The sequence below is a fragment of the Cupressus sempervirens genome, chromosome 7, assembly GCF_028749045.1.
Source record: "Cupressus sempervirens isolate cs-2001-9-10 chromosome 7, ASM2874904v1, whole genome shotgun sequence".
In the NCBI taxonomy this organism is placed as follows: domain Eukaryota; kingdom Viridiplantae; phylum Streptophyta; class Pinopsida; order Cupressales; family Cupressaceae; genus Cupressus; species Cupressus sempervirens.
The window spans coordinates 36,979,675-36,995,042 of record NC_143124.1 but is presented as its reverse complement, the minus strand read 5'-3'; the positions used below and the strand labels follow the sequence as shown (position 1 = coordinate 36,995,042).

Genomic DNA, 15,368 nt, shown 5'->3' with positions numbered 1-15,368 from the left:
TGAAATTTTTGATGTCATTGAAGAGTATAATAGTATTGAGTCTTCCTTTGTTATGGTTGGTAAAGATCAGCTTTCTGAACCAGTTTGCTTTGAAGATAATTTAGTAGTGAATGATCTTGATCAAATACGTTCGAATGAAAAGGTTGAGATATGTTATGACAACCACCTTACTAAAAATGTTGATTAAGAAATTGATGCAACAATAGTTTTTGAAAAAGAAGTTTCAAATATTAATGAAGTACTGCAGCATCTTGTAGGAGACAAAGAATTAAATGAAGATTTTTCTAGTCATGAAATGAAAATTGAGCAATCTTTGGTGCTAGCCACATATGATTCTTCTTCTTTAATCAATTCAAATATTAAAGTTTTGAGTTTAAAAGGACATTTCTCAGATTTGATAAATGCTAAGGATGAAGAAGATGTTTCAATTCTATTAGAATCTATGAGTAATGAAGGATCATCCAGTTTTAGCCTAGGTTTGAAGTCTGAAATGGTTATTAACAGTGCATCTAATGCTGGTATTTTTGATAAAGGTGATATTGTTGGTAATAAAATAAACACATGTAACTATCTTCCAGCAACATGTACAAAATTTGGTGATTGTTTTTCTTCTTCACCAAAGAAGTTAGAACATGTGGAAAATAGGGATGCATTTTTTAGCTCTGGTTCAGAATCAGAAGTTGTTTTTGACAGTGCTTGCAAATGGTATGATTATATTTCTCTCCTAAAAGATTTGCAATGTTTTGATTTTGTTAATTATGATTTGAAAGTTGATATCTCTACTAAGGATGATAATAGAGCAAATGAAGATGATAATGCTGAAAAAGATGAAATGAATTATATTCCAATAATGCATCCAGAATATGTTGAATATTTTCTTCCATCACAGAAGTTTGAGTATGCAAGGAAGGATGTACATGGAAGCACAGATCAATCAGAGGTCTATAATAAGGCATGGCTGTTTGGAAAGATCTTGTGGGTCATCATGTTGCAAAAGGCTTTGGGGCTTAAGTTCAACAGTGAAGGAGTAGCTAAAGATAACCTATGTTTTTTCAAATTGATGAAGCATCTTCCTCTATTTAGAAGAGGTTCATACTTTTCTCTTCCTATGAATGGCCACATATGAATCTTTCTTTATTGTTGGTCCTACTGGTGAGGTTTCCTCACCTTTTGTAAATAAGTTTTCTTTCCAATTTTGATGTGTCTAGTGTAGCTCTTTCTTTCTTAGTCTATTGTGATTGTTTTCTCTTGCTTTGTTTTAGTCTGCCTTGCTCCCCTCTACCCTCCCTATATCATGTTTTATTGATGATCTTATCAAATAAAGGATATACAAATATTTTTTATTTTAGAGATTCATGGAGGAGTATGTGCAATCCGGAAAGACATTTGGTTACTAAGGGCTCTACAAATTTGAAAGATCTCCAGTGGTAGAGATCAATTCAGATGCTAGTCTTGTTGAAGTGCTCAAATTGCTTGCCAAGAACAAGATATTAAGTGCACTAGTAAGGGATATAAATGTGCTAGATAATGTAACTTGGATTGACAAGTAGATCGGGATTGTTAAGTTTGTAAAAATCTTTGTGTGGTTACTTCAACAGTCTCAAGTGTTTGGAATAAACTCAGATCCTAAAGCTAATGTTGCAAAGGGAGGTCACTTCTTTGAAATGTTTACATCCTCAAAATTCTACGGGGAGACAAAGGTCAAAGACATATCAGGATCCTTCCGTTGGGCTCCATTCCTACCTGTACAACCATCTAACTCATTTTTAACAATGCTTCTCTTTCTTTTGAAGTATAGCATGAAGAGTCTCCCTGTGGTTGACATAGGTGAGGGAAAGATTGAAAAAATTGTTACATAGTCTACTGTAGTGCATATGCTTTCTAAGTGTGTCAGACTCCGTTGATTTGAGACCTGGGGAAACAACACACTTTCAAAACTTCGCCTTCCAGTAATGAAACCAGATCAAATGGTCAAGTTCATTGAAGATCAAAGTGTTCTCCAAGCATTCAAATTGATGAGTGAAAAGCATGTAGGGGAGCTGAGTATTCAAAGTTAGATATTGCACATGAAGAGTCAAAGAATTCCAATAGAGACTATTACAATACTTTGAGGAATCTTTCTCATTAAATTCATAAAGAATGATACCATTAAAATGGTCAAGGAAGTAAAAGTTAAAAGAATAGGAATTAGAAAAGAGTTCTTATTTGGTAATGCATTTATAAAAATTGATATAGAACATTCAAAGAAGTTTATTCTCATATATCAATGTATAAAAGATGGATTTATTGAATAAATAATCATTGAAGGGTTGATATCTCAAAGTATTCAATAAGGAAATGAAGGTATTCTTGAAAGTTTTCAAAATGCATTGGATTCAAAATATAATGCAGAGTTTTCATGGAAGGATGGATTTGGGCAAAACTACTATTAAGGATGATCACTATATTACTCTTCCTCCATTTGGGCTTTCAACTTACAAATTGCAAAGGAGCACCTAGACTTCTGCTGGTTGTGTTGACTAGTAGAAAATTACCTCTCTATCAAGCTCAGTTGATTCTTGGTTGAAATAGCTAAGGTTTTAGAAAAAGAAATAGAAAATGCTATGATTGCTTTGCTGAACTTATCCATAAATGAAAACAATAAGACTGAGATTGCTACTGTAGGAGCCATTCAAACCCTAATAAATGTACTTAGAGGAGGTAATCCTAAAGAAAAAGAGAATTCCGCTTCAACTTTATTTAGCTTATCAGTCATAGAGGAAAATAAAATTTCCATCGAGCAGTCCGGTGCTATATCACCTTTAGTGGACCTCCTAATGAATGGTACTTCCCGAGGAAAGAAGGATGTTGCCACTCTTTTATTTAAATTTTCCATCTTACATGAGAATAAAGGCCGCATTGTACGTGTTGGTGCTGTTAAGCATCTCATTAAACTCATGAACCGTGTGGCTGGAATGGTAGATAAGGTAGTTGCCATTTAATTAATCTATTAACTATTCAACAAGGTCACGCTACAATAGGTGAGGATCATGGCATTTCTTCTTTGGTGGAAGTGGTTGAAATAGTGTCTCAAAGGGGAAAGGAAAATGGTGCAACTACCCTTTTGCAACTTTGTACAAATAGCAATAAGTTTCGAGCTCTGGTTTTACAGGAAGGTGCCATTCCACCTCTAGTTGCATTGTCTCAATCTAGAACTCCATGAGCAAAGGAGAAGGCACAAGCCCTTCTTTGACATTTTAGGGATCAACAACATGTAGGTCTGAGAAGAGGTGCTGATAGACACATGGATAGGCATTTTGATCGGATATGATAGTTTGTCAAGTGCTAAATCTTCTTAGTTGGCGATGGAACCACCTAAAACAACCTCATCTCCCACCCAGGTTAGAAGCCTCTTGTATGAGTTGATAAAAAAAAATATCTTGAAGAAGGCCTTGCTACTTCTATCATGAGGGAGGAATATGTAAATGTCAAAGATATAGTAGATGTAACTAGTGAATACAACGGTGTAATATGCCGTCATTGTCACCATTATCATTCTCCACCATTGTTTGGTCGATGTTATATCACAGTTCAGGATTGATATCATGGGAATAGTTACAACAATGATCATTGAACTTGGGTAGTGGGTAATGTTGGAGTAGATTTAAATAACCAATGTTGCTCACATTGTCCTGCTGATCATCTTCTGTCATTGGATGTGGATTTGACTTATTAGTTTGGCATTGTTAATCACATGATTTGTTGGTTATATTTGATGATCTATTTCAAATCTAAAGATATGAGTAGAGGAAATTGTGCAACTCTAGAAGCCCAATGCATTCAACTCAAATGTTGGTTAGAAATGAATAGTTTCAGAATTGAGAAGTCATTATTCTTGTATTCCTTCATCTATGGTGATTGTTTGAGTTCTCAAATTTGAAAAGTCTTTTTCTTTGTATTTTGTGTCTTTGTATTCAAAGAAGAGGAAAGGTCATTGGCTCTTACGAGCCTGTTATTGTAAAGATCTATAGATTCTGTAAAGTTATCAGTAGAGAGGGCTTTTCCTTTTCTATAGACAGTCAGAGAACTAGAGTGGAGGAGAGAGCACATTTAATTTCTGTAATTTCATTCATGTATTAAGATTAATGTTCAATTTCCTTTGTAATAGGCTTGGCTATAGTCTGCAGGAAAATATGATTAGAGTATTGTATCTGTGTGTTTAAAACAAGGAAAAGTTTTGTTATGAGTTAGAGTACTTGGGCAACACTTTTTTGATTACTTTCAATCGGAGTATTGTTATGATCAGTTTTGAGCACTTTCTTGTATTCTTGGTCAAATGGTGATTGGGAGATATATCAAAGTACTGTCAACTAATCCTATTGCAAAGGTTTGAATGTTCAATCTTCATTTTTTTTTATCTCATGTCATTGCATTTGCATAACAAATAGCATTCTTGCATCACCAATGTTGGGAAGTAATAGGATGTGTGAGTTCTTGAAATTGGATAGGATTAGAATCTAAATTTGCCTGAGTTAGTTCTGCATAGGATTAGCTTGGTTTTGCCTCTGCTGTTCTCTGGTTAAGAACATACCCTGCAGTAGGAATTAGAGATTAAACATAATTCATTGAATATCATTTACACAGGGAGTTGTACCTCAATTCAGAGGGAAACTAGATATTCTTAGAAATGGTTTCCAACTATTGTGTAAAGTTGTTCTTTGTTATAAGTTTGGGCACATAAAAAGAGGAAAAGAAGAAGAACAATCTATTTACCAACAATAGTATATAAATGTATGTATGTATATATGTACATATATATGTATGTATGTATATATCAATCCATCTTACATAACATTCATCATAAAAGAGTATCCTTATCATATGATAATTTCAACTATCTCATTCACATTTTCACATACAAAACACACACACACACACACACACACACACACTCTCTCTCTCTCTCTCTCTCTCTCTCTCTCTCTCTCTCTCTACATTAATCCATCTTCAATTACATTCATCATATAAGAGTATTCTTATAAAATGTTCTAGTTTAAGGCTTAGAGTGTTCTAGATAATGTTGTCTATCCATATTGTAAGTTGTTTTATTTATTGGCCAACTCAAGAAAAATAGTATATAATGTTTAATATATTGATATTGTTCTAGATTTTCATAAATGCATATCTAAATCAGCAAAATCCTTATAATTCTTTTAGGCTTCTCCTTACATAGTTGTAGATCTAAATTTATCAATGTATTATATGTTTCCAAATACAAGGCAGAGTAAGAGACTATGGTAAAATATGATGAGATTTGTAATGACTAATTGATCATAACAATCTATTTGAAAACCTATAAAATAAAAAAGTCCCAAAAATAAAATATATTTGATTGGTTCAAGATTACTCTTCTATCCATGAATTATCTTACATGTTGTGACATAATCAAATTATTATTTTGTTCAATATAACTACATACATATTACAAGATTATTAAAAAAATTGATATTATTTAAATATTAAATAATATATCTAACATGAAAAACAAACACAACTTAACTTTTTAAAATGAGAAACCAACCTTGACTAGCCTAACTAAATGATAAAAGAGTTATTATTAATTAACATTATAAGAAAAAGAAAAATATCACCAGCATTTATGATAGAATATAATCATTCTCTACATAGAAGATAGGAAAATTGTGAAATGTTCAAGAAATTAAAGAAGTATGATTTCCCGAATTGATAATAATTAAGGAAAAACTAAAATAGCATCAGAAAATAAGATACTAGACAAAATATAGTGAGTTAGATAGTAAGAACAGAAATATTTAGTGTAGTACTGTAGGGAATTAAAGAACTTTGATTTTACCTTCAACATTTAGTTAGAATATAGAAGAGAGGAGTATTTTTAGATCTGAAAAGCAAAAACATATTTTTACTGACCCTTGGATTCGGAGAATAAATCATAGAATCAAAATGTATGCACTTAAAAATTGCTAGTGCATAAATAATTAATAATATATATGTGATAAATTTGTTTGCAGGCATAGCGTGAGGAATATATGTTTTTCTAAGGAAAGGATTTCGTATCTGCTACATAATTAATAGAGAATATTTTGCAATGGCTAATTAAAGAAGAATTATCTGTTAGGCAATGACAATGGCTGGCAAAAAAGGATTTGTTCGAAGTGAAGATTATGAAGACCATAGACAATGGCATTTCCAATGCTAGCAAAACAGTCATATATGTCTGAAATTTCTTATGTAAGGAAGATCTTGGAGTTCACCCAATGAACATTTTGGAATTTCGCAGACTAACGATTTGGAATTCTTTTCGTAGCATGCTAGGAGAGGATCTTTCTGATTTGAAGGTAGGAACTTCTATTGTTTTGTTCTTGTTTTATCTTCTTCCTTCAGGTTCTTCCTTCCGCATGCATGTGTTTCTTGAAGTTTCTATGCAAACTAAGAATATAGAAAATCTTTAATTTTTTCCTTAAGATGAACATAAACCAGAAAGTATTTATGAGAGTTGGGTGCTTCATTCATGCTAGAATTTATAGAAGAAATCGTATACATCATCAGGACTAAAAAAAAAAGGTAAGTGAATGCCTTTGTTTTATATGTGTCATGTATCTTTAAAGTCGTCACTAAAATGGTAGTGTAGAATGAATATTTGATTAGGTTGTTATTGTTATTTTGTGATGTTTAAGTGGTTGTTTTTTGTTAAGGTAAACCTTTTGACCATTCTTTAACTAGATAGGATTTAAACTCATAACTTTGAATAGATATCTTTCCAACCATCCATGATCTTGTAGTATAAAATAATGTTATAGATTCTATAGTAATAATGCTATATTATTTTGTTATGTTCATAAAAGAAATTGTTTAACAATAATTTTAAAAAGATATAATAATTTTTCTATTTTAAAATATATTGATATGAATTTTAAGAATAGTTTTGACTTTCTTATATGAAATCTGAGCTGTTTTTAATATAAGTAATGTACTGAGAAAAAATGGGATCCAAAGTAGATTGTTGGCATTAGCACCATCCTCATTGAGGGTGAGAAAGGAAATTAAAATGATGATGAGGAATAAGGAAATTATGGGATCCAAAGAAATCTATTGACTAATATACAATGAGGCAACTTGTATACCCCCTGCTTAAGATGAAAAGGAAAAAATTCGATAGAAACTTAAGAAAATTGAAACAAGGATGTCTACATTTGATAATAAAGGAGATAATTTAAAAAAAAAAGATTTATACAATAGCCTTATAAAAGAGGCAAGACTATTTTTATTCCAAGCAAATAAATTATGGGAGGATGTCTTGCAAAATGTGGAATAATATCCTTGAAATTAAAATATCTCAGTCACAAGACATCTACCTCCAAGAAGAGTGTATTGAACAAAAATAATATCTCTAAGAAAAAAGAGGGAGAAGGATAATGATTCGCCACTTTAACCCCTCATTGCTCGGTGAAAAATGGATTCTTGATGAAGTATGAAACATTTTAAACCCCCAATAAATGAATTTTTTTTTATGTTCTTCTTTCTGCATGCATGTGTTTCTTGAAGTTTCTATACAAACTAAGAATGTAGAAAATCTTTAAATTTTTCCTTAAGATGAACATAAACCAGAAAGTATTTATGCGATTTGGGTGCTTCATGCATGTTAGAATTTATAAAAGAAATCTTATACAGCATCAGGACTTAAATAAAAATGTAAGTGAATGCCTTTGTTTCATATGTGTCGTATATCTTTAAAGTCATCTTTAAAATGGTAGTGTAGAATGAATATTTGATTATGCTGTTATCATTATTTTTTGATGTTTAAGTGGTCACTTTTTTGCTAATTAGAAGGAGGGAGAAATAGCAAGAGAGAGAGTGTATGAGGGAGAAATAGCAAGAGAGAGTGTGTGTTGAGGGAGGTAAATCTGAAAGAAAAGGAAAACAAGAAGGAAGAAAGAGGGAGAGAAATAAGAAGAGGAGTGAGGAAAGTGTGGAGATGAAGAGATAGAATTTGATAAATATTTATGAGGTGTGTGTGTGTGTGTGTGTGTGTGTAAGATCAAAGAGAAATAGAGAAAATGGAATATCGATAATGAGAGGTAAATGGTAAAGAGAGGGGTAAGATGAGAGAGACATAGGGAAACAAAAATGAGTGTGTGTATATTAGAAAGATATAAAGGTTAGTATAAGGAGATAGATAGGGGAAGTGTATGTATTAAAGAGAGATGTAGGCATATAAGAATAGAGAGATATAGAAATATAGAGTAATATGGAGAGGAAGAGATAGACATGATGAGATGTAGACAATTTTGAATTATTGACTTTAAATAGCTAAGTTGTCCATTTTGTATAGGAAATAATAGTTAAAGGGAGTAAGATGAATATTATTAAGAAAATATGGGGGGTAGAGAAGTGAAAAGATTTATAGAGCTAAAAATAGATAGAGAAACATAGGAAGAGATAGAGTATATATGGATGGATAATAATCAAATCAAAGTAGCTCAGATAGTTATGAAGGAAGAGGCAAAGAGGAGGCAACTCTAAGGGAGAGAAATAAGAAGAGTAGAGGAGGGAGATGGAGAGAGACAATGATAAAGATATATTAGGTGATATATGAATAGCAGATAGATAGATAAATATAACACATACATAGAGTACATCAATAAGAAATAGAGAAAATAGGATAAAGATGCATATGCATAAAATGTAAAGAGGGGTAACATAAGCTAGAGATAGGGAGGGAGAATGGAGTGCCTATCTGTTCGAATAAGAAATATATAAAGAAGGGGGTAGGGAAGTAGACATGAAGAGTTTGTGAATAATTATTCAAGAACATCATCAAAAGTATACAAGACTATTGGCTTAACCCTTGCACCCTTTAAAGGTGCAAGTGCTAGTTGTATTGTATTTTTTGCATTTTCCTACAATCAATCATTTTTGCCATATGTGTTAATCATTCATCTTATCTATACACCTCATTAAACCTATCTATTTTATAGATCATGTTAGCAATCATGCAATAATTAAGCTTTGTACCATTAATACTAGACTTATTTAATTAGATCTATTATATGCACGTGTATACACAATCATGGATGTGGAATAAAACCCTTTTTATATATTTGTTAGTGCCCTTGTTCTCAAACAGATGCATCATTATTACCTTGGTCTTATTTATCATATTAGCTTAGTCTTATGTGTATTTGTTCTCATGGATACCAAAATGGGCATGTTGTCACACAAGTGTTAATAGCCATAGAGAGTTATATTGCTATTATCTTGATCCTATTTGTCTCACTAGTTCCACCCTATGTATGCTCATGGTCATCGATATTAAATTAGGGCCCTCAATTCCCTTTTAATGGGTGTGTTCAGACATTGATGGATGCATCATCATTATTATGTAATGGTACTTGAACTTACTTTAATAGATATAAAATTTTGAGCACGTATAAATTCTTGAATATTCACTAGGTGATTCACATGTGTTAAGATATGTGCAATAGAGACTACCATTGCATGATAAAAAAAATTCTCTAACAATTGTATAGGGAAAGTTTCCAAGATCACAAAAGGTCAATTTTATGGATCTAATGATTTTGCAGGTGTGAACTTCATTTAAAACTATGAATGTGACGCTTCACAAAGAAAAGAAATTTTTTCAATTTTACCCACATACTTTGACTATCTAGAGCATTTTTGTATTCAAAATCTTATAAACATTGCTTTATTTAACAAAATTTAAATCATTCTTTCATTATGTAGGCACACTTTTTAGTACCTCTATATCAAAATTTCAATATTTGATTGTCCTGGTCGGTTTTCCCATAAGTTGCCTGAACTCTCTTTAAACATGATGTTGTAAAAGATGAAGATGAAAGTTCTAGTGCAAATGTGAAAGTTCCTATTCCTCAATCCAGAATTCATTGCATCAGTTCAGTATTACAGATTTCTTGCTAAGAAGGTATTCGCAGATAAGACCACATTCCATGGAAAGGAGGAGAGAGACTATCAGGGCAAGTCATGGGTTGCTCCTCCAAAAGATGCAAAGACTACAAATGTTCACTGCTATATTCCCAAGCGTATGGATACCAAGATCAAAATTTGGGATGTTTTTAACAGCGGTAAATGCATGAGGACATACATGGGTCATTCAAAGGCAGTCATAGATATATCATTTAGCAATGATGGTTCCAGGTTTTTGAATGCCTGGTACGACAGGAACATCAGGCTTCGGGACACAGAAATAGGGAAGGTGATTTCAACATTTCTCCACGGGGAAAATTCTGTATGTTGTAAAGCTCAATCCAGATGAGGATAAACAAAATGTCCTTCTTGCAGGTATGAGTGATAAAAAGATTGTGCAGTGGGACATGAACAGTGGGGTCAGGCAAATCAAGCCTTTTAGCCACAATACTAGGAGAAATACTGAGGGTTTCTGTCACTGTTAGGTTGCGTGATACAAAAGCTTATGTACCTCAGTCCCCGTGGATACAAAGCTATAAAATAGAGGACAATATTGTCTTTGGGAAACAAATGGAGAGAGTTAGATATGAGTGCATACTCAAGGCCTGTGCTTTGAAGAAAGATATTGAATCATTTGCCTGTGGTGACCAAACTGTAATTGGAGAAAGAGGCATTAATTTGAGTGGTGGCCAAAAACAAAGAGTACAGCTTACACGGGCATTATACCAAGATGTAGATATCTATCTCCTTGATGATCCTTTTAGTGTTGTTGATGCACATACAGGCACTCACATTTTCAAGGAATGTGTTCTCGGCATTTTGAGTAAAAACACTGTATTTTATGTGATCCATCAAGTGGAATTCCTGCCAACTGCATATCTCATTTTGGTAATGTGCGATGGCAAAATTACCCAAGATGGGAAATATAGTGATATTTTGCAGTCAGGTACAGATTTATTAGAATTGGTTGGTGCCCATCAAAAAGCTTTGGATGCAATGGATGCTAATGAAAATTCCCATCATATAGTTGCATCTTCAGAATTTGATACGGTGGAATCAGAAAATCAAAATCTAACTAATAATCTACCAAATGAAGCTAAGCCATAGGTGCTATGAACAGAAAGCAATAATGAGATTTTTAGAGGAGATAATGACTAGGAAGAAAGAGATAAGAGAACAAGTGATGCTGATCCTGAGAATAAGAAGGCTCAGCTGGTGCAAGAAGAAGAAAGAGAGACTAGCAAGGTAGTGATTATTGGATGGCGTGGGGGAACCCAACAACCTTTGGTGATAGATCACCAATTAGCAACTCCCTTCTAATTCAGCTACGTTATGCAGCTCTCGATGCAGCCGTCCTCATTGCCATATTCAATGCTTTGTGTTGTGAATCTTCATCACGCGAAAGTGCAGGGACCCAACACACATCTCATTGGCCATCACTAGTTAAACAGTATGGAACATATGAGAAACACAGAAGCTGGTATCCTCGAGTCCTTCCAGAAGCTGATTTAGCTGGTGCCTCCAAGGAAAAAGAACTTGCAGATAACCGGATCTCAAGAACTAGAAGGAAGTAAGTTGATGATGTGCCAAACAAGAGCAGCATGGCTAAATCAATGGATTATAGGAGGAAAAGTGAGACTACGGGACCAAGGAATTTTGGAGCAAAATGGCAAAAACAACCAAAGCCTTTGTCGCAAGAAACTTCTTCTAAAGCTACAGTTGAAGGAAGGTTAGGACCCGCTGGGGGATGTTGGGATTGTGGGGAAGATCATTATAAGAATGAATGTCCAGAAAATCTGAATAGAAGAACTCGAGCCCAAGCCGTATTTGGAAAGTGAAAAGATCAAATGTGGCAATTAACATTTGAGAAGATAAAGAGTTTGAGAAGATAAAGAGTCTAAATAGAGTATTAGATGAGAAACGCATGAAACATCCGATTGGCTTCCAATCAATATTTGATTGTGTGTCAAATTTAAAGTTTCCTTCTCACATGAAGAATATCATCCGCATTAATTGGAGATGGAAATATGAATCAGCTGGAATAAAAAGGAAGAAGATAAAGAGTCTAAATAGAGTATTAGATGAGAAACGCATAAAACATCCGATTGGCTTCCAATCAATATTTGATTGTGTGTCAAATTTAAAGTTTCCTTCTTACATGAAGAATATCATCCGCATTCATTGGAGATGGGAATATGAATCAGCTGGAATAAAAAGGAAGTAAATATTTGATAATATGATGAATAAGATTGATTTCGAAGAGGCAGGATGAAACCGAAAGGTCATGGAAAGTTATTTATTGGTAATTTTTTTTGATGAAGGGGGTTCTTCTTTTCCTTCATAGAGTCAGAGTGCTGGAGTAGAGGAGAGGGCATATTAGTTTTCATTGCATATAAGGAGGAGCAAATTGTTAATGTAATGGACTTGATGTTGCAGAGTCAATAGAAGGATGTTTTATATCAATGATTTTCTGTTCTATCTAGTTAGAAATTGTTGCTTCTATGTTTCTTTCTTTTAAAATTTAATTTCCTATCTATAAAACAAAATGAAGACATTGAGATTTCTATAGTCTACTTATTAGTTAGTGTTATTGCATTTTGTTCTTCTTTTAGTTGATGTTATTGTCTCTCTTTTTTCTTTTAGAAAATGCAACAGTAAATTTTTTATTGGTATATTACCATGTCTTATTTCTAACTGATTTATAATATTTTTTGTAGATAATTTTCATATAATTTTCAGAGACCATGACTAGTGATATGGTGGAGAAGTTTGAATTCTTGGATGAAAATCCCATCACTCTTAAACATGTGATTGGTCGAGGAAACAATGGAACTATGGTATATAATGGAACTTATTGTTTCAGGAGAGAAGTGGCAATAAAATGCACAAAAATAATGCATAAAAAGTCAGCCATACGAGAAATACAAATTTTATCTAAAGTCGATTATCATCCTAATGTTATTAGTTATTATGGCCATAAAATTAAGGACGAGTATTTTCAGATTGTACTTGAGCAATGTAATTGTACTTTACAAGATTTCATCTTTGTTCAGCGAAACTTTATATTTCAACAAAAGAAGATACAAAATGAAATTAAAGAAGAGGAAAGGGAGAAATTTCAGCTTATTAGAGCATTTTGTCAAACTAATGGTGTAGAAATGCTCAACAAGAAGAGGATCCCAACGGATCACACATTCAAATTGCTGAGCTTAGTTTTAAATGATATTCTTATTTTTATAATTATTATATATTTTTATATTTTTTAATAGATTAATTTTTTCCTTATTGTGTATGTATGACACTAATGGATATTATTCTTCAATTCAGGGGTATTCTAGATGGTATTTCTTATATACATGAGCAAGGGATCATTCATAGGGATTTAACACCAGAAAATATTTTGTTAATGTTTGATCAAAATAAAATATGCCCGAAGATTTCTGACTTCAACATAAGTATTCCAATTACACGTGATCCATCTTTTGATTATGACAATATTGGTAAGATGTTTTCTTTTTCTAAGGGGAACACAATAATGATAGTAATTTTTAATAAATTTTATTTCTAAATTTGTTTAAAATTATAATTAAATAGAATAGTTTAATAGATCATATATATTATTGTATTCTTTTCTATATGTAATGTCAATATTGCATAATATATTTGTTATGACAATATAGTGATGTTGATTTCGCTGTAGGTAGTGGAACCTATGGATGGAAAGCTCCTGAACTACTAAATGAATGTGTTGAAACTGTGGGAACAGACATACATAACTTTGGATGCATAACATTTTATTTCCTTACATTGGGGAATCATCCTTTCGGTGATATTTCAGAACGAGAAAGAAACATTAAAATTGGCAAATATGATACTTCTGCCATTAGTCATATTCCTGAAGCCCATGATCTTCTAGAACAAATTCTACATATTTCTCCAAGGTAAGAGAATTTTTAATAAAAATTATCGCCAAAACCTTTTTATTTGTACTAAAAAAGACTTTTATAGTGTCATTCCAGGCTTATGCTGCATGATATCAAGATACATCCATTTTTGTGGATTTTAGAGAAACATCTACATTTTCTTTGCATTGCAAGTGATTGAGTACAATGGGCAAAGAAAAATCCCAATAGCTTGAACAACAACATACTCAGGGATTTTAATATCGCTGGAGCATCTGTTTTTGATAAGCCGTGGAAAAGAGCTCTAGATGCATCAATAAAATCTCAAATTAATCGCTCTACAAAGAATTATCAATATGATAAATTAAGAGACCTTCTTCGGCTTGTGCGAAACATGTCCAGTCATTACGAAGAGCAATCTCGAGATATACAGGTATATTGTGGTTTCAGAAAAAAAATAAAAATAAAATTGTTCAAAGATATAATTAGGTTTTATTCTTATAAGATTAATATTCAGTAAATTAGTTATAAGTTTAATTATTATTATTAATTTTTGATATTTGAATCTTCACAGGTTTTATTTAGGAGGAGACATGATGGAATAGTGGAGTACTTCAGTGATACATTTCCAAACTTGTTCTTTAAAGTTTTCAAGATTATGCAGACTTACTGTTTCAAAGAAGATGCTTTTCATTGTTTTGCAATATAAAAAGAAGAACCAATTGTTTGTGTTGGAAATATTAAATTAATTATCCTGTATATGGTCTGCACAGACCATTAACTCAACCACCAGGCTTTTTATATTATTAGTTATAAATGTTGCAGCTAACTCCGTGCTACAGAGATAAAATAATGATCCAGCCTAACACTATCAAAACAATTTTTATTTTACTTTAATTTTTTATTAAAAAAATAATGATTCATGATAAAAATAGGAAATGAACACATTAACTACAGGTGCTGCACGCAGCTCTAGTTCTTGTCTTTGGAGGGTTAGGTGAAAGTCATGTTTGTGGATTGCTTTTGTATGTTGAAGTAGATAACAAACTGATTTAGCAGTTCCATTTGCCATGACACGTCAAGGAAATGACAATCTTAAAGCGTATTTAGTCATGTAACAATGGAAACATCTTATTTCACATTTGCTAAAAATGGTAGAGTTCTGCTACTTTAATTCAAGATACAAGATAAAGTTGTCACTGCTCATGACCAGTGTTGATCCCTGTAAATAAAAGTTATATTGCTAATTTCAATCAAATTTTTTGTACTTGTTAGAATTTAGAGAAATAATTCGAAGACTTAGCTAGCATATACAAAATAGCATGGCAAAAAGAAATGTTAATGACTCAAAGTTTTAGTGAATAAATGACTCGGAGTTTTAGTGAATAAATGACTATAACTACATGAAACTAAATTCTATATTTGATTAGTAATAACAATTGCATTATTGTGTAGAAGCCCTTTGTAATTTTCTAAAATAATTATGAGATTTTTGTAAATAGAGGA

The 15,368-nt window shown here is 32.4% G+C and overlaps 1 protein-coding gene and 1 pseudogene across 1 annotated transcript; both read left to right on the top strand.

Moving 5' to 3' along the window:
- Positions 1-490: 490 nt before the first annotated feature.
- On the top strand, positions 491-2,057 carry LOC149545305 (SNF1-related protein kinase regulatory subunit gamma-1-like; annotated as a pseudogene).
- A 9,162-nt stretch (positions 2,058-11,219) lies between these two features.
- Positions 11,220-14,571, top strand: LOC149545304 (serine/threonine-protein kinase/endoribonuclease IRE1-like). Its single transcript, XM_089793734.1, has 5 exons — positions 11,220-11,530; positions 13,288-13,460; positions 13,661-13,901; positions 14,115-14,295; positions 14,437-14,571. The coding sequence occupies exons 1-5, from the start codon at positions 11,220-11,222 to the stop codon at positions 14,569-14,571; spliced, it is 1,041 nt and encodes a 346-aa protein (XP_089649860.1).
- The last annotated feature ends 797 nt before the right edge of the window (positions 14,572-15,368 follow it).